General features: G+C 41.5%; 1 protein-coding gene across 1 annotated transcript; it reads right to left on the bottom strand.

Moving 5' to 3' along the window:
• Positions 1-10196: 10196 nt before the first annotated feature.
• Positions 10197-19619, bottom strand: reep5 (receptor accessory protein 5). The gene is made up of 5 exons (XM_029710419.1): positions 19374-19619; positions 18949-19042; positions 16819-16957; positions 13807-13975; positions 10197-10583 (listed from the first exon to the last, which is right to left on the bottom strand). Exons 1-5 carry the CDS (start codon positions 19498-19500, stop codon positions 10528-10530), a joined length of 585 nt encoding a protein of 194 aa, XP_029566279.1. The 5' UTR covers positions 19501-19619; the 3' UTR covers positions 10197-10527.
• Positions 19620-22495: the final 2876 nt, after the last annotated feature.

The following is a 22495-nucleotide window of genomic DNA, read 5'->3' as shown; positions in this document are numbered from 1 at the left end:
TTGAATAATGTTTTTTAAATGAACAATTAAAACAAGTTTAAACATCATTTCAAAATGTACAAATTAGCTAACTTGTTTGTAAATATTAGACATCTTAGAGTAGGTAGGCTATTCTTACTGAGGCATCATTTCAGGTGAACAAAAAAAGTCCATACCAGATGCTCCACTCCCTTGCTCCACTCCCTGATCTACTGGGTGAGCAGACTTCTATTCCAGCCCAACAATAATACACATTATTATCAACTCATTAGGTTTGATCATTTGAATCAAATGTGTTAGTGCTGGGCTTGAACATAAGCCAGCACAACCAGCATACCTACAGGAGAAGGATAGGCCTGCTACAGTTGTAATAAGTTTGTAGCCTAAATTGTGTGTGACTTTTAACTGTATTGTTGTATACAACATGTGCTAACATATACAACCCATGGTATACAAGGATGTGCCAGCAGGTTCTTGGGACATTCACAAGAACCTCTTCATCTGCAGACAGTGTTTCGCAGCTCTCCATATCTGAGGAGAGATAACAACACAAAGGAACAGGCTTCATTATATTACAATTAGACAGCCCTGACTATTATCTCTGTTTGTCTTCATGGTTTTCCTATCAAGGACTAGAACTGTAGAATATTTTAATATACACTATGTCATCCCACAACCTGAACCTATCTAACTAGCTAATACACCTACTCCCTTTTCTGACAGCTGGAGCAGAACATCCTTTCACCCTGTTGAAATTTGGAGTATGACTTTTTAATTTACAATGATAAATAGGCCTACATCAAGATAACAAGCTAATATGAAGTTAGCTAGCTGATTATATTTCACTTAGCTATAGTAAGTAAAGTTGTCTAGCTGGCAAGCTAGCAGCTCATTAGCCTACACACAGTTGTCTGTTGTAGCTAGCTAGCTAATAATACTGTAATGAAACAGCAGGTAGCAGGTCTCGAACCCTTGATTGTCTAGCCCTAAGTCCATCGCGCTATCCATTGTGCCGCAAAAGCATGCTCGAGCAGCAGAGTCGATATCTGTGCTTATAAACCCAGGGTCATTACAATACATTGTTGTTGTTTTTTAATTCCAAATGTATTTACTTACTTACTTGAATAGGTTTATTTTGGAGCAAAGGGTTGTCAAGCGGAGGCTCCGCTTCTGGTCAAAACCTACCGTTAGGGGCCAAGCTGAATTTGTCTCCTTAGGTTGAAGAGGCACTGTTGCGCCTTCTTCACCACTGTGTTGTGTGGTGGGACCATTTCAGGTCCTCTGTGATGTGCACACCAAGGAACTTGAAGCTTTTTACCCTCCACTGGGGCCACGTCGATGTGAATGGGGCGTGTTGTCTCTGCGGTCTCCTGTAGTCCCAGATCAGCTCTTTCGTTTTGTTGACATTGTGGGAGAGGTTATTTTCCTGCCACCACTCCGCCAGGCTCTCACATCCTCCCTGTAGTAGGCTATCTCGTTGTTGTTGGCAATCAGGCCTACCACTGTTGTGTCATCAGCCAACTTGATGACTGAGTTGGAGACGTGTTTAGCCACACAGTCATGGGTGAACGGGGAATAATTCAAGAGGGGGCTGAAATTAAACACAGACTAACCCTTGCTAATCAATACACTATTGGGTATATTGTGGTGGACTGTCATTGCAATTGCTTCAGGGGAACCTGGTAAAAAAATATATGTTTGTAGTGTAGCTACAGCCACTTAGTGTCTCTGAATTCACTGTCTGCATGCAGTCAAAGCCTTAACCACTTTTGGAGCGAACTAGTGCTCTCAAATCTTATCCTGATGTCGACAGCAGATGGTAGTTGTATTCATAACATAGCTAGCCAACATACATTTATAGAAAACAAGTTATATTAAGTGGCTAGCTAGTAGGGATGTAACGATTCTCCGATATGTATCGGTCCCTGGTTCAAATGTTTAAAAGATATGAGTGCATCTGTCTGTGGGAGCCCAAACCTATCTAAATGAAGCATGCATCGGTCAGAGAACCGACTCAAACCTTAGTAATTGCCAGTTCACAAATGTTTTTTACTCCTATTGTTTTATTCCAAAAATACCTATTATCTGTTGTGACTGAATTGATGCGTGTTCTCCTTCAAACTTTTGTGTTATTTTAAATACATGTTCCCTTTCATTTTGTACATTTTCACAATAAATTATCATTACCGAAATCCTTCTGGATTAAATTCTCAAGTCATTTTATACCATTTAAAAAAAACTTTTTTAAACCTAACTTATTTGAATAAAACACTATGTTGCTGTAGTTTGTCCATAAATCTGAAAAATACTAGTTGAAGTCAGATTTTCTAGTCTTTTGTTTAACTCAGGCATTTTCATTTGGGGAGCAGTGTTAAAAAATATTTGAAATATTTTGTTTATTACTTTTTTGGACTTCGAAAACTGTTACGGTACTGACAATTTGGTGAAAATGTTGGTAAAATGCATAATATCTGATCAAAAAACATAATCTCTATGAAATAGATAAGTAAAGATCCTAATCTCAGTGATTAAAGTTTTGTTTTTGCGTCTTTTACTTAAGGTTTTGTACACAAGCTGAAAATACAATATTTTTGGTTATGGAAAATATATTTCACAGATGTTTAGATGGTACAGTGATTCTCTATGCTATACTTTATTGTTTTTTCACAAACTGAATCTAGGCGTACTATTAGAATTTTAGCAACCAGGAAATGGCAGAGCGATTTCTGCATAGTGCATCTTTATACAGTCAGTGTGTAGAGCATTGAGGAGGAGTCTACCGTGTCCGGAAGCGAATTCACTATAACTTTTCTGGATTAAGGTTCACTCAAACATCATTTTAAACTTGGTTTTACTATTGACAATTACAGCTGATTTCGGGATTGTATATCGATTTGCTCTCCTTAAATAAGTAATTTATTCATTTCAATCTCTAAATTGTTTAATCAAACTTTTCGCCACCAACTCCTAATATCAGGGCATAAAAACTACAATCTGTCTCCTGAATTAGCCTAGATGGCGCATATGCGCACCAGGCCCAAGCTTGTTTTTTCCTGGCTAAACTAGCTGGCTTGCTGAACTATACTAGTTTTCGTCCTAATTGACAAACTTAATTAGTACTCCACCCTCAACTTCAAAACTCCTCTACTAGTTATACAATCATGTTGTACATTTTTTTAAATGATGTTTTGTTGAATAGTCATGACTGGTTCGAGATATCTGCCGTAAAATGGCGAAGGATATCATTGCTACTTAATGCGGATCCAAGTTCAGTTTTGAGATCCACCGGCATCATTGACGTAGGGTTAGCTGGACTTTATTAAACTCGACAGATCGCAATGACTACAATGAATGGCTAAATTACTTCTGGACACGAAGGGTCCACTGAGCTTCTCCTCACCACTCTATTTGGTCATGTTTACATGAACATGGTAATTTCATAAAGGACTGCAATCATTTAGCATTCATTGGTCAGAGCGGGAGAAGCTCTCTGTAAAATTCCAAACGCATAAACTATTCGCTTTCGAGAGAAGGGTAAAAATTCAAAGCTGCATTATATTAATTGTCTAAATGCCATGTTAAGTGCGTACGGCCCAGTACATCACTGGGGCCAAGCTTCCTGCATTCCAGGACCTATATAATAGGCGGTGTCAGAGGAAAGCCCATAAAATTGTCAGAGACCCCAGTCACCCAAGTTATAGACTACTACCGCACGGCAAGCGGTACCAGAGCGCCAAGTCTAGGACCAAAAGGCTCCTTAACAGCGTCTACCCCCAAGCCATAAGACTGCTGAACAAATAATCAAATGGCCCCTGGACTATTACATTGACCCCCCACCCCCATTTGTTTATTTCGTAAATATTTTGTTTATTTCGTAAACTCTTCCTGAACTGCACTGTTGGGTAAGGGCTTGTAAGTAAGCATTTACATTTACATTTAAGTCATTTAGCAGACGCTCTTATCCAGAGCGACTTACAAATTGGTGCATTCACCTTATGATATCCAGTGGAACAACCACTTTACAATAGTGCATCTAAATCTTTTAGGGGGAGGGGGGGTTAGAAGGATTACTTTATCCTATCCCAGGTATTCCTTAAAGAGGTGGGGTTTCAGGTGTCTCCGGAAGGTGGTGATTGACTCCGCTGTCCTGGCGTCGTGAGGGAGCTTGTTCCACCATTGGGGTGCCAGAGCAGCGAACAGTTTTGACTGGGCTGAGCGGGAACTGTGCTTCCTCAGAGGTAGGGAGGCGAGCAGGCCAGAGGTGGATGAACGCAGTGCCCTTGTTTGGGTGTAGGGCCTGATCAGAGCCTGAAGGTACGGAGGTGCCGTTCCCCTCACAGCTCCGTAGGCAAGCACCATGGACTTGTAGCGGATGCGAGCTTCAACTGGAAGCCAGTGGAGAGAGCGGAGGAGCGGGGTGACGTGAGAGAACTTGGGAAGGTTGAACACCAGACGGGCTGCGGCGTTCTGGATGAGTTGTAGGGGTTTAATGGCACAGGCAGGGAGCCCAGCCAACAGCGAGTTGCAGTAATCCAGACGGGAGATGACAAGTGCCTGGACTAGGACCTGCGCCGCTTCCTGTGTGAGGCAGGGTCGTACTCTGCGAATGTTGTAGAGCATGAACCTACCGGATCGGGTCACCGCCTTGATGTTAGTGGAGAACGACAGGGTGTTGTCCAGGGTCACGCCAAGGTTCTTAGCACTCTGGGAGGAGGACACAAGGGAGTTGTCAACCGTGATGGCGAGATCATGGAACGGGCAGTCCTTCCCCGGGAGGAAGAGCAGCTCCGTCTTGCCGAGGTTCAGCTTGAGGTGGTGATCCGTCATCCACACTGATATGTCTGCCAGACATGCAGAGATGCGATTCGCCACCTTACATTTCACGGTAAGGTCTACACTTGTTGTATTTGGCGCATGTGACAAATAGAGTTTAATTTCTAAATATACAGTGCATTCGGACCCCTTGACTTTTTCCACATTTTGTTACATTACAGCCTTATTCTAAAAGGGATTACATTTTTTCTCATCAATCTACACACAATACCCCATAATGACAAAGCAAAAATAGTTTTTTGAAATGTTTGCAAATGTATTAAAAATAAAAAACAGATACCTTATTTACAAGTATTCAGACTCTTTGCTATGAGACTCGAAATTTAACTCAGGTGCATCCTGTCTCCATTGATCATCCTTGATGTTTCTACAACTTGATTGGAGCCCACCTGTAGTAAATTCAATTGATTGGACATGATTTGGAAAGACAAACACCTGTCTATAAAAGGTCCCACAGTTGCCAGTGCATGTCAGAGCAAATACCAAGCCATGAGGTCGAAGGAATTGTCCGTAGAGCTCCGAGACAGGATTGTGTCTGGGGAAGGGTACCAAAAATTTTTGCTGCATTGAAGGTCCCGAAGAACACAGTGGCCTCCATCATTCTTAAATGGAAGAAATTTGGAACCATCAAGACTCTTCCTAGAGTTGGCCGCCCGGCCAAACTGAGCAATCGGGGGAGAAGGGCCTTGGTCAGGGAGATGACCAAGAACCCAATGGTCACTCTGACAGAGCTCCAGAGTTCCTCTGTGAAGATGGGAGAACCTTCCAGAAGGGCAACCATCTCTGCTGCGCTCCACCAATCAGGCCTTTATGGTAGTGGCCAGACGAAAGCCACTCCTCAGTAAAAGGCATATGATAGCCCGCTTGGAGTTTGCCAAAAGGCACCTAAAGGACTCTCAGACCAGGAGAAACAAGATTCTCTGGTCTGATGAAACCAAGATTGAATTCCTTGGCCTGAATGCCAAGCGTCACGTCTGGAGGAAACTTGGCACCATCCCTACGGTGAAGCATGGTCGTGGCAGCATTGTGCTGTGGGGATGTTTTTCAGCGGCAGGGACTGGGTGACTAGTCAAGATCAAGAGAAAGATGAACGGAGCAAAGTACAGAGAGATCCTTGATGAAAACCTGCTCCAGATCGCTCAGGACCTGACTGGGGCGAAGGTTCACCTTCCAACAGGACAACAACCCTAAATACACAGTCAAAACAACGCAGGAGTTGCTTCAATACAAGTCTCTGAATGTCCTTGAGTGGCCCAGCCAGAGCCCGGACTTGAACCAGATCGAATATCTCTGGAGAGACCTGCAAATAGCTGTGCAGCGACACTCCCCATCCAAACTGACCGAGTTTGAGATGATCTGCTGAGAAGAATGAGAGAAACTTCCCAAATGCAGGTGTGACGTGCTTATAGCTTCATAATCAAGAAGACTTGATTCTGAAATAGCTGCCAAAGGTGCTTCAACAAAGTACTGAGTAAAGGGTCTGAATACTTATGTAAATGTGATGTTTCAGGTTTTTTATTATATAAAGTTGCAAACATTTCTAAAAACCTGTTTTTGCTTTGTCATTATTGGCAACCGTGTGTAGGTTGATGAGGGGAAAAAAATGTTTAATCAATTTTAGAATAAGGCTGTAAACGTAACAAAATGTGGAAAAAGTCAAGGGGTCTGAATACTTTCCAAATGCAGTGTAAATATTGACATAGTACTTGCTCAAAACATTTTCAATCTGCAAAAAGGATAAATTAATCAGCGGGTGATGGTGATTTCAGATAAAAAGTGGGGGGGAAAGGCATACATCAGGTGCCCACACACACACACACACACACACACACACAGAGGGCCACCGCTTAGAGAAGTCATCTCAGACAGATCCAGCTCAGAGGCCCAGCTCCTGAGCTTCCATCAGCAGTATTTACAATGGAAAACTAATGTTCATGCAACAAAAACAACAAAAAATCGAACAAGTATCGGAGCCCATGCATCTTGATGGGTATCGAATTGTTCATGAAGGGAGAGAAGCACATCCCTGGTAGATAACAGGCGTTAGCAACGTTTGGTGATCAATGAGACCGAGAGCTAGCAAACAATGTTACATAAGTAACATTTTGGATTGGAAAAATACTCCCAACAGGCTTTGCAGTTCAGGAATCACAGTAGCAAATAATCATGATGCATTGTTCAATTATTTATCCATTTAAACATACATTTTTTTTGTTGAAGAAAACTGTGCCTTGTTGGGAAACGCAGTTTTTGCCACAGCCTTCAATAGCTCTCATGCGTTTTAAACATGAGCTTGTCCAACGTGTCGGACTGGAAGACAGCTGCTATCCATTGGAGCACTGCAACTGGTTTCCCAAAACTGGGGCCAGGCTTAGCAAAAGGTCATTGGGTGAAAGTTTGCAGTATACATTCCCTCGAGCGTATCAAAGTTATATGTGTGTTGTGATTCGCGAACGGGATAAATGGATAGCCTGGTAAAAACGTTATAGCCTATTGTGCAATATGTTCCAAAATGCAAATAAAATACACGTGACTGTATTTCGGAGATGCAGTTCGTGAGCATTGTGTTTCTGTATTTGTCTGGCTACGATGTACATTTCAACACGTCTTTACTCCATGACTGTGTAACGGTGTAAAAAGAACCCAGCATTATTTTCCGAATAAAAAAAATCCATGCATCATAAATCAGAAAACATTAGAAAACATCAGAAAGTAGAAGTTACATTTATTAGACCTCGGTAGTTTCATTTCTCTCTTTCAATGCATTTCTCTTGAAACCAAGCAGAAAATGATGTACGATAAGCACAACTACAAGTTACATCAAATAAATGTAATTTCTGATTTCTAATTTATGATGCATGCTTTTTTTCTTTTGGAAATAATGCTAGGATCTTGTTACACCGTTACACAGTCATGGAGTAAAGACGTGTTGAAATGCACCCGAGTCCGGTTTATTCAATAGAGTATAATATCCTAATTTAGCACAAGTTGTAAGTATAGGAATGAACAATGGCGACGAGGATAACGTTCAGTAGTTTTTTAGTTTTTTAGATATCTGTACTTTACTTTAAAATCAAATCAAATTTATTTATATAGCCCTTCGTACATCAGCTGAAATCTCAAAGTGCTGTACAGAAACCCAGCCTAAAACCCCAAACAGCAAGCAATGCATGTGAAAGAAGCACGGTGGCTGGGAAAAACTCCCTAGGAAAAACTCCTGAGAAAGGCCAAAAACCTAGGAAGAAACCTAGAGAGGAACCAGGCTATGAGGGGTGGCCAGTCCTCTTCTGGCTGTGCCGGGTGGATATTATAACAGAACATGGTCAAGATGTTAAAATGTTCGTAAATGACCAGCATGGTCAAATAATAATAATCATAGTAATTGTCGAGGGTGCAACAAGCACGTCCGGTGAACAGGTCAGGGTTCCGTAGCCGCAGGCAGAACAGTTGAAACTGGAGCAGCAGCATGGCCAGGTGGACTGGGGACAGCAAGGAGTCATCATGCCAGGTAGTCCTGAGGCATGGTCCTAGGGCTCAGGTCCTCCGAGAGAAAGAAAGAAAGAGAGAAAGAGAGAATTAGAGAGAGCATATTTACATTCACACAGGACACCGGATAAGACAAGAGAATACTCCAGATCTTACAGACTGACCCTAGCCCCCCGACACATAAACTACTGCAGCATAAATACTGGAGGCTGAGACAGGAGGGATCACTTTACTATTTATATTTTTGCAACTTTTACTTCACTACATTCCTAAAGAAAATAATATACTTTTTGCTCCGTACATTTTCCCTGACATTCAAAAGTAGTCATTACATGCTGAATGGTTAGCAAGACAGGAACATGATCCAATTCATACACTTATCAAGAGAACATCCCTGGTCATCCCTACTGCTTCTGATCTGACAGACTCACTAAACAGAGAACATCCTTGGTCATCCCTATTGCCTCTGATCAGACTCACTAAACAGAGAACAGCCCTGGGGGGCGGCAGGTAGCCTAGTGTTTAGAGCGTTGGGCCAGTAACCGAAAGGTTGCTGGATTGAATCCCAGAGCTGACAAGTAAAAAATCTGTCGTTCTGCCCCTGAACAAGGCAGTTAACCCACTGTTCCCCGGTAGGCTGTCATTGTAAATAGGAATTTGTTCTTATCTGACTTGCCTAGTTAAATAAAACAATCCCTACTGCCTCTGATCAAACAGAGAACACGTGGTCATCCGTACTGCCTCTGATCTGGCAGACTCACTAAACACAAATACATCTTTTGTAAGTTGGAGTGTGCCCCCGGTTATCCGTACTTTTCAAAACAAAATGGGGCCGTCTGCCTTGCCTAATATAAGGAATTTGAAATGATTTATACTTTTGATACTTGAGTATATTTTAGCAATTACATTTACTTTTGATACTTAAGTATATTTACAACCAAATACTTTTACTCAAGTAGTATTTTACTGGGTGACTTTCACTTTTACTAGAGTAACATTTAAGGTATCTATACCTTAAATACTCAAGTATGACAATTGGGTACTTTTTCCACCACTGAATATTCTGGCATCTCATGCAACGCTGCCAGCATGAGTTCAGCACTCTCATCTACCTTTCACCTCTGCATCTCTACCCAATTAAACATAAAAAAGGTTTCATTATTGATCATGGATGTACATCAATTGTTCCTCACTCATATCAGTCTATCGTGTTGCCAAAGGATACATGGGAAGGTTTCTGCTTCAAGCCCAGAGGGGTATATGTCAAAACAGGATCAATGAGTTAGCCTGCTAACTTGCCTATTTAGAAAGTTTTGTTTAGAAGGATATGCTTGAAATTGGCATCATCTACTTAATACAACAACCAAAACACATATCTAAGTCTAGCTTTATGAACCAGAAAATAAATGGTTCTTTCTGGTTGTTAGTCAACGTTAACTTGCTTTGTAGTATACCCCTCTGGACCGGGCTACATAAACGGGAACTAACCTGGCAACAGATGGCTGCTGATCTCTGATCCCAGGTACTATTCACTGCCGACGTGCCCTTGAGCAAGTCACTTAACCCCTACAATTGCCCCAGCGATGCTGATCTGCAGCTGAGTCTGTGCTGCTGCCAGCCTTGTGTGTTTGTGCGTTTTATTAGGTTGGATTTTGTATCAGCAAATCAATCCTTTTCCATTGAAAGTTGAACAGTAAAGTTCATCTATCGGTATCTTTCTTCTATAAGCAGGCCCCAATTTACAGGGGAGATTCAGGTATGCAAATCAAAACAGTAAATCCAGCCAAAATCTTAGCTTTTGGTCTAGTACACATCAACCTCTCTGCCAAAAATAACATTGTAAAAAAGACTATAATCCATACATAATGAGGGAGAAACAATAGAGAAATAACAGCAAGTTTCTTTTTTTATTTTTTTATTTGGGTTCTTAAAGCGTAGCAGGAGGGGAAACAACATCACTGGCTCATTACAGCCTAAAGGTACGCAAACAAGTTAAAGGTTTCAAACGGTTTTACATCACTCTTGGATACGTGACCATCTATCGCTGTGTTTTTTTAATATTTTTTTTACAGACAAACTGTGCAAGACCAAGATGCTATCCTTCAGATAATTTATAAAATAATAAACAATAAAAAAAATCCAAGGCAACATTTATTGAGCTGTGTAACACAGTCCACTCCAGAGATGACAATGCTGTTGAACTTTGGGAACTTTGTCCTTGTGGCGCCTTTAGGAGTCCTTCTTCATCCCCTCCTCCCACATTATGTTCGCCGTCGCTTTCTTCGCTGTGGAACAAAAAAACATTACACTTTAGACGTAAGAGGCATACCTAAACAACTCTGCCTGTCGGTCTGTCAAGAGGCTTACCTCAACAACACTGTGTGTCAAGAGACCTACCTCAACACCGTCTGCCTATCAAGAGGCCTACCTCAACAACACCGTCAATCTGTCTGTCAGAGAAGCAGTCACACAGACAATTTAACAATGAAAATGAATGGTCAAGACCAGAGCATTCCAATTATTGTGATGCTGACCTTTTAAAATTGGACATATCAACAATGGCCATTTAAAATCTGTCAATGTGACAGGTTCACCGTTCCTCAATAATGCAATGAAGAAAACGTGTTACATTTCCGAAAACTGTCTGAACCATTCCTCAAAACCAGTTTTTTTTTTATTATTATTTTTTTTTTTTCACCTTTATTTAACCAGGTAGGCTAGTTGAGAACAAGTTCTCATTTACAACTGCGACCTGGCCAAGATAAAGCAAAGCAGTGTGACACAGACAACAGAGTTACACATGGAATAAACAATAAACAAGCCAATAACACAATAAACAAGTCAATGATACAGTAGAAAAAAAGAAAGTCTATATACAGTGTGTGCAAAATGCATGAGGAGGTAGGCAATGAATAGGCCAAAGTAGCGAAGAATTACAATTTAGCAGATTAACACTGGAGTGATAAATGAGCAGATGACGATGTGCAAGTAGAGATACTGGTGTGCAAAAGAGCAGAAAAGTAAATAAAAACAGTATGGGGATGAGGTAGGTAGATTGGGTGGGCCATTTACAGATGGACTATGTACAGCTGCAGCGATCGGTTAGCTGCTCAGATAGCTGATGTTTAAAGTTGGCGAGGGAAATATAAATCTCCAGCTTCAGCGATTTTTGCAAATCGTTCCAGTCACTGGCAGCAGAAAACTGGAAGGAAAGGCGGCCAAATGAGGTGTTGGCTTTGGGGATGATCAGTGAGATATACCTGCTGGAACGTGTGCTACGGGTGGGTGTTGTTATCGTGACCAGTGAGCTGAGATAAGGCAGAGCGTTACCGAGCATAGACTTATAGATGACCTGGAGCCAGTGGGTCTGGCGACGAATATGTAGCGAGGGCCAGCCGACTAGAGCATACAGGTCGCAGTGGTATAAGGTGATTTGGTAACAAAACGGATGGCACTGTGATAGACTGCATCCAGTTTGCTGAGTACAGTATTGGAAGCTATTTTGTAGATGACATCACCGAAGTCGAGGATCGGTAGGATAGTCAGTTTTACTTGGTTAAGTTTGGTGGTGTGAGTGAAGGAGGCTTTGTTGCGAAATAGAAAGCCAATTCTAGATTTGATTTTGGATTGGAGATGTTTAATACGAGTCTGGAAGGAGAGTTTACAGTCTAGCCAGACACCTAGGTATTTATAGTTGTCCACATATTCTAGGTCAGCACCGTCCAGGGTAGTGATGCTAGTCGGGCGGGCAGGTGCGGGCAGTGAACGGTTAAAGCATGCATTTGGTTTTACTAGCGTTGAAGAGCAGTTGGAGGCCATGGAAGGAGTGTTGTATGGCATTGAAGCTTGTTTGGAGGTTAGTTAGCACAGTTTCCAAGGAAGGGCCAGAAGTATACAGAATGGTGTCGTCTGCGTAGAGGTGGATCAGGGAATCACCCGCAGCAAGAGCGACATCATTGATATATACAGAGAAAAGAGTCGGCCCGAGCCTCCCGGGTGGCGCAGTGGTCTAAGGCACTGTATCGCAGTGCTAGCTGTGCCACCAGAGATTCTTGGTTCGAGCCCAGGCTCTGTCGTGGCCGGCCGCTACCGGGAGGTCCATGGGGCGACGTCGATGAAGACGGCTGCACACAATTGCCCAAGCGTCATCCGGGTTAGGGAGGGTTTGGCCGGCAGGGATATCCTTGTCTCATCACACACTAGCGACTCCTGTGGCGGGCCGGGCGCAGTGCATGCTGACCAGGTTGCCAGGTGTACGGTGTTTCCTCCGACACATTGGTGCGGCTGGCTTCCGGGTTGGATGTGCGTTGTGTCAAGAAGCAGTGCGGCTAGGTTGGGTTGTGTTTTGGAGGACGCATGGCTCTCGACCTTCGCCTCTCCCGAGTCCGTACGGGAGTTGCAGCGATGAGACAAGACTGTAACTACTACCAATTGGATACCACGAAATTGGGGAGAAAAAGGGGTAAAAAAAAAAAATAATAATAAAGAAAAGAAAAAAAAAGGGTGGATCAAGGAATCACCCGCAGCAAGAGCGACATCGTTGATATATACAGAGAAAAGAGTCGGCCCGAGAATTGAACCCTGTGGTACCCCCATAGACTGCAAGGTCCGGACAACAGGCCCTCCGATTTGACAAACTGAACTCTGTCTGCAAAGTAGTTGGTGAACCAGGCGAGGCAGTCATTAGAGAAACCAAGGCTATTGAGTCTGCCGATAAGAATACACTGATTGACAGAGTCGAAAGCCTTGGCCAGGTCGATGAAGAAGCCTGCACAGTACTGTCTTTTAATCAATGGCGGTTATGATATCGTTTAGTACCTTGAGCGTGGCTGAGGTGCACCCGTTACCGGCTCGGAAACCGGATTGCACAGCGGAGAAGGTACGGTGGGATTCGAAATGGTCAGTGATCTGTTTATTAACTTTGCTTTCGAAGACTTTAGAGAGGCAGGGCAGGATAGATATAGGTCTATAGCAGTTTGGGTCTAGAGTGTCACCCCCTTTGAAGAGGGGGATGACCGCGTCAGGTTTCCAATCTTTAGGGATCTCGGACGATACGAAAGAGAGGTTGAACAGGCTGGTAATAGGGGTTGCAACAATGGCGGCGGATAGTTTTAGAGAGGGTCCAGATTGTCTAGCCCAGCTGATTTGTATGGGTCCAGGTTTTGCAGCTCTTTCAGAACATCTGCTATCTGGATTTGGGTGAAGGAGAAGGTTCAGGCGAGTAGCTGCGGGGGGCGGAGCTGTGGCCGGGGTTGGAGTAGCCAGGAGGAAGGCATGGCCAGCCATAGAGAAATGCTTATTGACATTTTCGACTATCATGGATTTATCAGTGGTGACCGTGTTAGAGCAAAAGGCATCACCGTCAGCTACTTTCAAAGAGCAGATGCTGCATATTTAATCCTTTAAAATGGTAAAGATAAGATTCAAAAGGGCAAAAGCAGAGATGGTTTTAAAAAGGATTCACCGTACTTCAGAGAGACACTGAAAACAAATGCTAGGTGTGCCTACCTTCATCTTTGAACTTGTCTGCAGCCTCTGCCGCCTTGCCCTTGAGGTCCTTGGCTATGTTGTCAATCTTGGCCTCGTGCTTGAGGAAGACGGGGCGGATGATCCGCGTGTATATCTGGATGGAACCGTTAGAAGGAGTTGGAGCCATGCACCACACCAAGAAGGCACACTGAGGGGAAACAAACAAAAGAACGTTCTCACCCAATGCTTCCAGGAAACGCCGCCAAGAATAAAGTCTCTGAGTAAGTGCTCTAGCAAATTACACAAGCTGGCGGGCATGAGCTCCGTTGCCATGGAGATTTAGATGGGAAGGAAATAAGGACATCTGCTTCATACCAGCACATGATGGATGTAGATTAAGGAAGGAGATTAAGTTATTGAATCGAGTCAATATAATGTTATGATTTAACATGCTTTTAATAACTTAACGATGAGCTACTGTGCCTTCAGAAAGTATTTCACCCCTGGAGTTTTTCTAAATGTTGGTGTGTTACAGCCTGAATTTAAAACTGATTAAATAGATTGTCGTCACTGGCCTAAACACAATACCCCATAACGTCAAAGTGGAACTATGTAGAAATGTTTACAAATTAATAAATGAAAAGCTAATGTCTGGAGTCAATAAGTATTCAATCCCTTTGATATGGAAAGCGTAAATAAAGTTCAGGAGTAAAAATTTGCTTAACAAGTCACATTATAAGTTGCATGAACTCGCTCCGTGTGCAATAAGTGTTTATATATTTTTTTTTATGTGTATCAATACAAAGATACAGGCGTCCTTCCTAACTCAGTTGCCGGAGAGGAAGGAAACTGCTCAGGGATTTCACCATGAGGCCAATGGTGACTTTAAAACAATTACAGAGTTTAATGGCTGTAATAGGAGAAAACTGAGGATGGATCAACAGCATTGTAGTTACTCCACAATACTAACCTAATTGACAGAGTGGAAAGAAAAAAATCCTGTACAGAATAAAATATTCCAAAATATGCATCCTGTCTGCAACAAGGCAAAGTAATACTGCAATAAATGTGGCAAAGCAATTCACTTTCTGTCCTAAATGCTAACTTATGTTTGGGGAAAATCCAATACAACACATTATGGAGTACCACTCTCCATATTTTCAAGGATAGTGGTAACTGCATCATATTATGGGAATGCTTGTAATCGTTAAGAACTGGGGGAGTTTTTTTTTTTTATAAAAAAAAGAAACGAAATGGAGCTAAGCACAGGCAAAATCCCAGAGGAAAACCTACTTCAGTCTGCTTTCCACCAGACACTGGGAGATGAATTCAAATTTCAGCCAGACAAACCTAAAATACAAGGCCAAATCTAACCTGGAGTTGCTTACCAAGAAGACAGTGAATGTTCCTGAGTGGCCAAGTTACATGTGGCAAGACCTGCAAAAGGTTATCTAGCAATGATCAACAACCAATTTAACAGAGCTTGAAGCATTCTGAAAAGAATAAATGGGCAATTGTTGCGCAATCCAGGTGGGGAAAGCTCTTAAGAGCACCATAACACCTAATGTCCATTGCTTAACGGTGGGAAATAAACATACGGAGATAATCCATTCACCCACACTGCGTCTCACAAAGACACGGCGGTTGGAACCAAAAATCTCCAATTTGGACTCCAGACAAAAGGACAAATTTCCACAGGTCTAATGTCCATTGCTCGTGTTTCTTGGCCCAAGCAAGTCTCTTCTTCTTATTGGTGTCTTGTAGTAGTGGTTTCTTTGCAGCAATCTGACCATAAAAGGCCTGTTCTCCTCTGAACAGTTGGATGTTGAGATGTGTCCGTTACTTGAACTCTGAAACATTTATTTGGGCTGCAATTTCTGAGGCCGGTAACTCTTATTCTCTGCAGCAGAGGTAACTCAGGGTCTTCCTTTCCTGTGGCGGTCCTCATGAGAGACAGTTTCATCATAGCGCTTGGATGGTTTTTGCGACTGCACTTGAAGAAACTTTCAAAAATTCTTGAAATTTTCCAGATCAACTGACCTTCATGTCTTAAAGTAATGATGGACTGTCATTTCTCATTGCTTATTTGAGCTGTTCATGCCATAATATGGACTTGGTCTTTTACCAAATAGGGCCATCTTCTGTATACCACCCCATACCTTGTCACAACACAACTGATTGGCTCAAACGCATTAAGAAAGAAAGAAATTCCACAAATGAACAAGGCACACCTGTTAATTGAAATGCATTCCAGGTGACTACCTCATTAAGATGGTTAAGAGAATGCCAAGAGTGTGCAAAGCTGTCATCAAGGCAAAGGGTGGCTATTTGAAGAATCTCAAATATAAAACATTTTGATTTGTTTAGCACTTTTTTGGTTACTACATGATTCCATATGTGTTATTTCATAGAATAATAGTAAAGACACCAAAACTATGTATAAATAGTAAAAATAAAGAAAAAAATATGTGTTCTAAAACTATTGACCGGTAGTGTAGCTCTAGAGAAACTGTGCATTGTGTGCATTGAGCTCGAACTAACAAATTGGAATTCAAATTATTGAACAGACATCAGTAAATTAGTAATTTAAAACCAAAAAAGAACTGCAATTTTTTCTTCTTCATTGTTTTACACATTTTAACATTGTTCTTCTACTTTGACATTAGTTTTGTGTAGATCGTAGACAAAATGACAATTAAATACATTTTAATCCCAATTTAATCCCATTTTAATTCCTAACAACAAAATGTGGAAAAGGTCAAGGGGTGTGAATACTTTCTGAAGTCACTGTAAGTGTGATTTATTTTCAGAATTCACACCTTTTGAAGTTGAAAATATTTCAGCCAATTATTTAACTATGGGGTGTGTTTGGATGTTGGCGACTGTGTGCTGAAGGTTTCACAATAGCAGGACAGTTTGACAAATGAGGGAATGGTGTATGTGCACTACACATCATGCCCTCAATGTTAATCTCATCAAATAGTATCAAAGATTAGGAAACCACTGTACTTCAGGACCTTGAGGTTAAGGACAAACACCAGTATGCATTACCTTTCCCATGTAGTAAAATGGGAACCAGGACAGGAAGATGTCAGCAAAGAACTCTGCCACGCTGAACACCCCATACACCACCCAGTAGGTCAGCCATTTTGTGTCATCCTCTTTGGTTACACTCTCAATGGCTTTGATCCTGCAATTAAAGGATAAGTCCATGTTAGCGACAGGATGCCTAAAAGCATAATGGCAAAGTATTATGCAAAATGACATGAACACACTGAGCAGATTTCATAACACAAACACGAATTCGCATTGATTTTATATTTGGGAAAGAATAGCCAGGCTGTCAAGCTACAGGCTAAAGAACACAATAGATACCATACGGCCTGGCAACTAGGTTTCCATGGTAATATTTTGAGTCACGAGTGGGAGTTCAGAGCAAATTGTGAGTCTTGTGTCAATGTTTTGCATGCCAAATAAGACTGAATGTTCCATTTTATCTTTGAAAAGCATTTGTATTGTTTCACTATGTGCTGACGTTTGTAAACTCATCCATATCTAAACAAGTTATGAATTGAATAATATAACTTGTTGTACGAGGATAACACTATATGTCAGAGTTCAGTTGAACTTTGTCCAGACATGCAGAGTTAATCATAAGGAGCAACTGTGGTTGGGACCAACTGAAATGACTGAGTCACTTGCATTTTGTGGTTAATCATGCGCATCTGGATTTTCCTCTCTGTGCTAATTGCCCAGTCTCTTGCAACACTCCACAAGAGCAGTAGCCTCGACAATATCATGGCTGCTTTGCCCACATTTGGGCCTACATGTTGAATAACTAAAATATTGTCCTCATTGCAGAGCCATAGACTGCTGTACGGTAAGTGTGTCTGGGAGAAAATGTGATCTCCTCACCCCAAGGAGTGATTTGATATCCTTCATAGATGAGTTTGACTAGATCATCCACACCAAAAAAAAAAGTGTTAGATTGTGACATTTTAATGTTTCAACGGTTTTTGCACAATAGAGAGCGGAACCACAACACAAAGTAGCAAGTCAATCAGATGGCAATACATTTCATAGGATTACGGCTATGGCACATTGCTGCACTATCAAAGTATTTTACGCAACTGTAGACACAGGAAACCATACATTACTACCTTATGAAAGATGCCATTAACCCATAACAGTCTAAGCCCCTGGGAGGGGGGTTCTACTAAGCTATATGGAATTGTTTTAAGGTCATACAAGGATCATTTTGGTATTTGATTTTTTATTTTAAGACCCCTTAATGTATAATAAAATAATATTTAAATATTTGAATAATTATTTTAGCCCATACAAACGCATTCACTACATGGAACAGATAGTCCGCTGCCCCCCTCAAAAAAAAGAAAGTTTGTTCTTTAGTGTCTGTCCTATAGGCCAAATCGTTCGGACGTTACAGACGATTTTGAGAGAGATTTCCGGGATGTCTCATGGTCTGACAAACACCGCTCTAGCTCTACCACCTTTCACCGCAGACACGGAAGTGCAACGTTGGCGGATGCGATGGATTGAGCCGCCACCAATGCAAAAAAAAAAGTTTAAATTGACAGATTCTTATGGGGATTTTTGTATTGTGCTAATTACATTTCCGCGGAGGCGCGAACATCGACTCTAGTTTTTTTAAAGGTGATATCAACCACACACCCGACCTGCAGACAAAATTGTCTACAATTGAACCTTAGTTATTATGTAACAACTTGTAGTAAGATGCTGCTGGCATATTGCCGAGTACTTTACCAGTGCCATTCAAAGAATCCTGACTCTCAAGTTGATAGGAAGGTAAACATGCACTTTGAACCCAGACATTCTTCTTCAACATGGGCTACTGTAGGACTACATGGGTAACACCCATCAAGCAAAATGTGTTTAAAATTATTCACTAATTCAAATAGGCTCTCTCCGTGCAACGTGGGTGATTGATTCCCCGTTGGGCCTTGTTTTCTGTGGGCAATGTTGAAATAGCATAGTGATGTTGTGTTTATGCTATTGGGCGTGCGTGTGAGGAACAGGGTAGGGTGGGTCAAATATGACGCAATTCATTTCTTGTTTTTGCTGAGAACAGGGCAGCAACAATTTTATATTTGGACTGCTATCCTAAATGACCAATTAATGAGGAAGAAAAAAAAAACTTACGATATGTAGGCTGGATAAGCAAATCCGATGAGGTTACACAGTAGGGAGGCTCCATACCCAATAACCAGGTAAATTGCGAGAATGATGACGACAGCTGCAATATAATAACATCTGTTTATTAGCCTATAGGCTACAAATGTCATCCATTAATAAGTGATTGTCTAAATATCATCTAGTAAAAAATAAAAATGGTGTACAGTATGCTCATATGGAAACGTATTATATTATGACAAAGCCCATCAAAACGTACAACCATTTATTTGATCAGAATATTGACTTAACGTTATTTGTCAAGAGAACAAACTGTGCCACGACCGATGCAGGCTGTGTTACCAGAACTCTTACAGCATACCCTCATTTTCTTTTCAATAAATAGATCCCTTGTGCTTCCCCTCCCGCCATCTCATAACAGCAAAAATACTTACCGATTGCGATATAGGCCCTATTTACTCCAGTTTTAGCTTCGATCTTTGCCAATGCATCGGTCATGAAATTCTTTTCATGAAGAAACTTGTCGAATCTTTCTTTTATGTCTTGTACCATGGCTGCCATGATGTTCGTGTTGTATGGTGCTGGTTGGCTATTGAACTGCGACACCCATGCAACTCTATCCTGCTTCTTCTCGCTGTTCAGAGTAAATGAATGGAAGCACGGCCAGAAGCTCGAGACGTCACTGCAATATGTCTACAGCCACACCCAATACTTTGATGACAATGCTAAATTGTATAAAATCAAATTTTATTTGTCACATGCTTCGTAAACAACAGGCGTAGACTTAACGTGACATGCTTAATTATAGGGCCTTTCCAACAATGCAGAGAGAGATAAAAAAAATATAGAAAAATAATAACAAGCAATAAATACACAATGGCAAACGATAACTTATATTTGTATTTATTATGGATCCCCATTATCAGCTACTCTTCCTGGGGTCCAGCAAAATTAAGGCAGTTTATACAATAAAAAAAATATCCAATACATTCACAGATTTCACAACATACTGTGTGCCCTCAGGCCCCTACTCCACCACTACCACATATCTACAGTACAAAATCCATGTGTATGTATAGTGCATATGTTAACTTGTGTGTATGTGTGTCTGTGCCAACGTTTGTGTTGCTTCACAGTCGCCGCTGTTCCATAAGGTGTTTTTTTTTTAATCTGTTTTTTTAAATCCAATTCTACTGCTTGCTTCAGTTACTTGATGTGGAATAGAGTTCCATGTAGTCATGGCTCTATGTAGTACTGTGCACCTCCCATAGTCTGTTCTGGACTTGGGGACTGTGAAGAGACCTCTTGTGGCATGTCTTGTGGGGATATGCATGGGTGTCTGAGCTGTGTGCCAGTAGTTTAGACAGACAGCTCGCTGCATTCAACATGTCAATGCATCTCATAAATAAAAGTAGTGATGAAGTCAATCTCTCCTCCACTTTCAGCCAGGAGAGATTGACATGCATATTATTAATATTAGCTCTCTGTGTACATCCAAGGGCCAGCCGTGTTGCTCTGTTCTGAGCCAATTGCAATTTTCCTAAGTCCTTTTTTGTGGCACCTGACCACACGACTGAACAGTAGTCAAGGTGCGACAAAACTAGGGCCTGTAGGACAGGCCTTGTTGATAGTGTTGTTAAGAAGGCAGAGCATCGCTTTATTAAAGACAGACTTTTCCCCATCTTAGCTACTACTGTATCAATATGTTTTAACCATGACAGTTTACAATCTAGTGTTACTCCAAGCAGTTTAGTCATCTCAACTTGCTCAATTTCCACATTATTTATTACAAGATTTAGTTGAGGTTTAGGGTTTGAGTGTTTTGTTCTGAATACAATGCTTTTAATTTTAGAAATATTTAGGGCTAACTTATTCCTTGCCACCCACTCTGAAACAAACTGCAGTTCTTTGTTGAGTGTTGCAGTCATTTCATTCGCTGTAGTAGCTGACGTGTATAGTGTTGAGTCATCCGCATACATAGACACTCTGGCTTTACTCAAAGTCAGTGGCATGTCGTTAGTAAATATTGAAAATAGCAAGGGGCCTAAACAGCTACCCTGGGGAATTCCTGATTCTAACTGGATTTATCCACATTATAGCAGGGGGTGTAAAGCCATAACACATACGTTTTTCCAGCAGCAGACTATGATCGATAATGTCAAAAGCTGCACTGAAGTCAATCAAGACAGCCCCCACAATCATTTTATCATAAATTTCTCTCAGCCACTCATCAGTCATTTGTGTAAGTGCTATGCCAGTATCGAGTCGATGTGCAGGGGTATGTACGAGGTAATTGAGGTTTATATTGTACCAGTCAAAAGTTTGGACACCTACTCATTCAAGGGTTTTTCTTTATTTTTTCTACATTGTAGAATAATAGTGAAGACATCAAAACAATGAAATAACACATATTGGAATCATGCAGTAACCAAGACGTGTTAAACAAATCAAAATATATTTGAGATTCTTCAAAGTAGCCACCCTTTGCCTTGATGACAGCTTTGCACACTCTTGGCATTCTCTCAACCAGCTTCACCTGGAATGCTTTTCCAACAGTCTTGAAGGAGTTCCCACATATACTGAGCACTTGTTGACTGCAACTCATCCCAAACCATCTCAATTGGGTTGAGGTTGGGTGATTGTGGAGGCCAGACCATCTGATGCAGGACTCCATCACTCTCCTTGGTCAAATCGCCCTTACACAGCCTGGAGGTGTGTTGAGTCATTGTCCTGTTGAAAAACAAATTTATAGTCCCTCTAAGCGCAAACCAGATAGGATGGCGTATCACTGCAGAATGCTGTGGTAGCCATGCTGGTTAAGTGTGCCTTGAATTCTAAATAAATCACTGACAGTGTCACCAGCAAAGCACCATCACACCTCCTACATGCTTCACGCTGTGAATCACACATAAGGAGATCATCCAATCACCTGCTCTGCATCTCACAAAGACACGGCAGTTGGAACCAAAAATCTCAAATATGGACTCATCAGACCAAAGGACAGATTTCCACCGGTCTAATGTCCATTGCTCGTGTTTCTTGGTCCAAGCAAGTCTCTTCTTCTTATTGGTGTCCTTTAGTAGTGGTTTCTTTGCAGGAATTAGACCATGAAGGCCTGATTCACGCAGTCTCTGAACAGTTGATGTTGAGATGTGTCTGTTACTTGAACCCTGTGAAGCATTTATTTGGGCTGCAATCTGAGGTGCAGTTAACTCTAATGAATCCTCTGCAGCAGAGGTAACTCCGGATCTTCCTTTCCTGTGGTGGTCCTCACGAGAGCCAGTTTCATCATAGCGCTTGATGGTTTTTGTGTCTGCACTTGAAGAAACTTTCAACGTTCTTGAAATTTTCCCTATTGACTGACCTTCATGTCTTAAAGTAATGATGGACTGTCGTTTCTCTTTGCTTATTTGAGCTGTTCTTGCCATAATATCTTCTGTATACCACCCCTACCTTGTCACAACACAACTGATTGGCTCAAATGCATTAAGAAGGAAATAAATTCCACAAATTAACTTTTAACAAGGCACACCTGTTAATTGAAATGCATTCCAGG

Source organism: Salmo trutta, chromosome 23 (genome assembly GCF_901001165.1).
Source record: "Salmo trutta chromosome 23, fSalTru1.1, whole genome shotgun sequence".
NCBI lineage: Eukaryota > Metazoa > Chordata > Actinopteri > Salmoniformes > Salmonidae > Salmo > Salmo trutta.
This window is presented reverse-complemented; position numbering and strand designations above follow the sequence as displayed.

Excerpts from the sequence above, each read along its gene's own strand:
- reep5 (XM_029710419.1), bottom strand. The coding sequence starts at position 19,500 with ATGGCAGCCATGGTACAAGACATAAAAGAAAGATTCGACAAGTTTCTT. Across the intron at positions 16,958-18,948 it reads GCTTATCCAGCCTACATATC|GATCAAAGCCATTGAGAGTG; the intron begins GTAAGTTTTTTT and ends CTTTAATTGCAG. Across the intron at positions 10,584-13,806 it reads AGACAAGTTCAAAGATGAAG|CGAAGAAAGCGACGGCGAAC; the intron begins GTAGGCACACCT and ends TTTGTTCCACAG.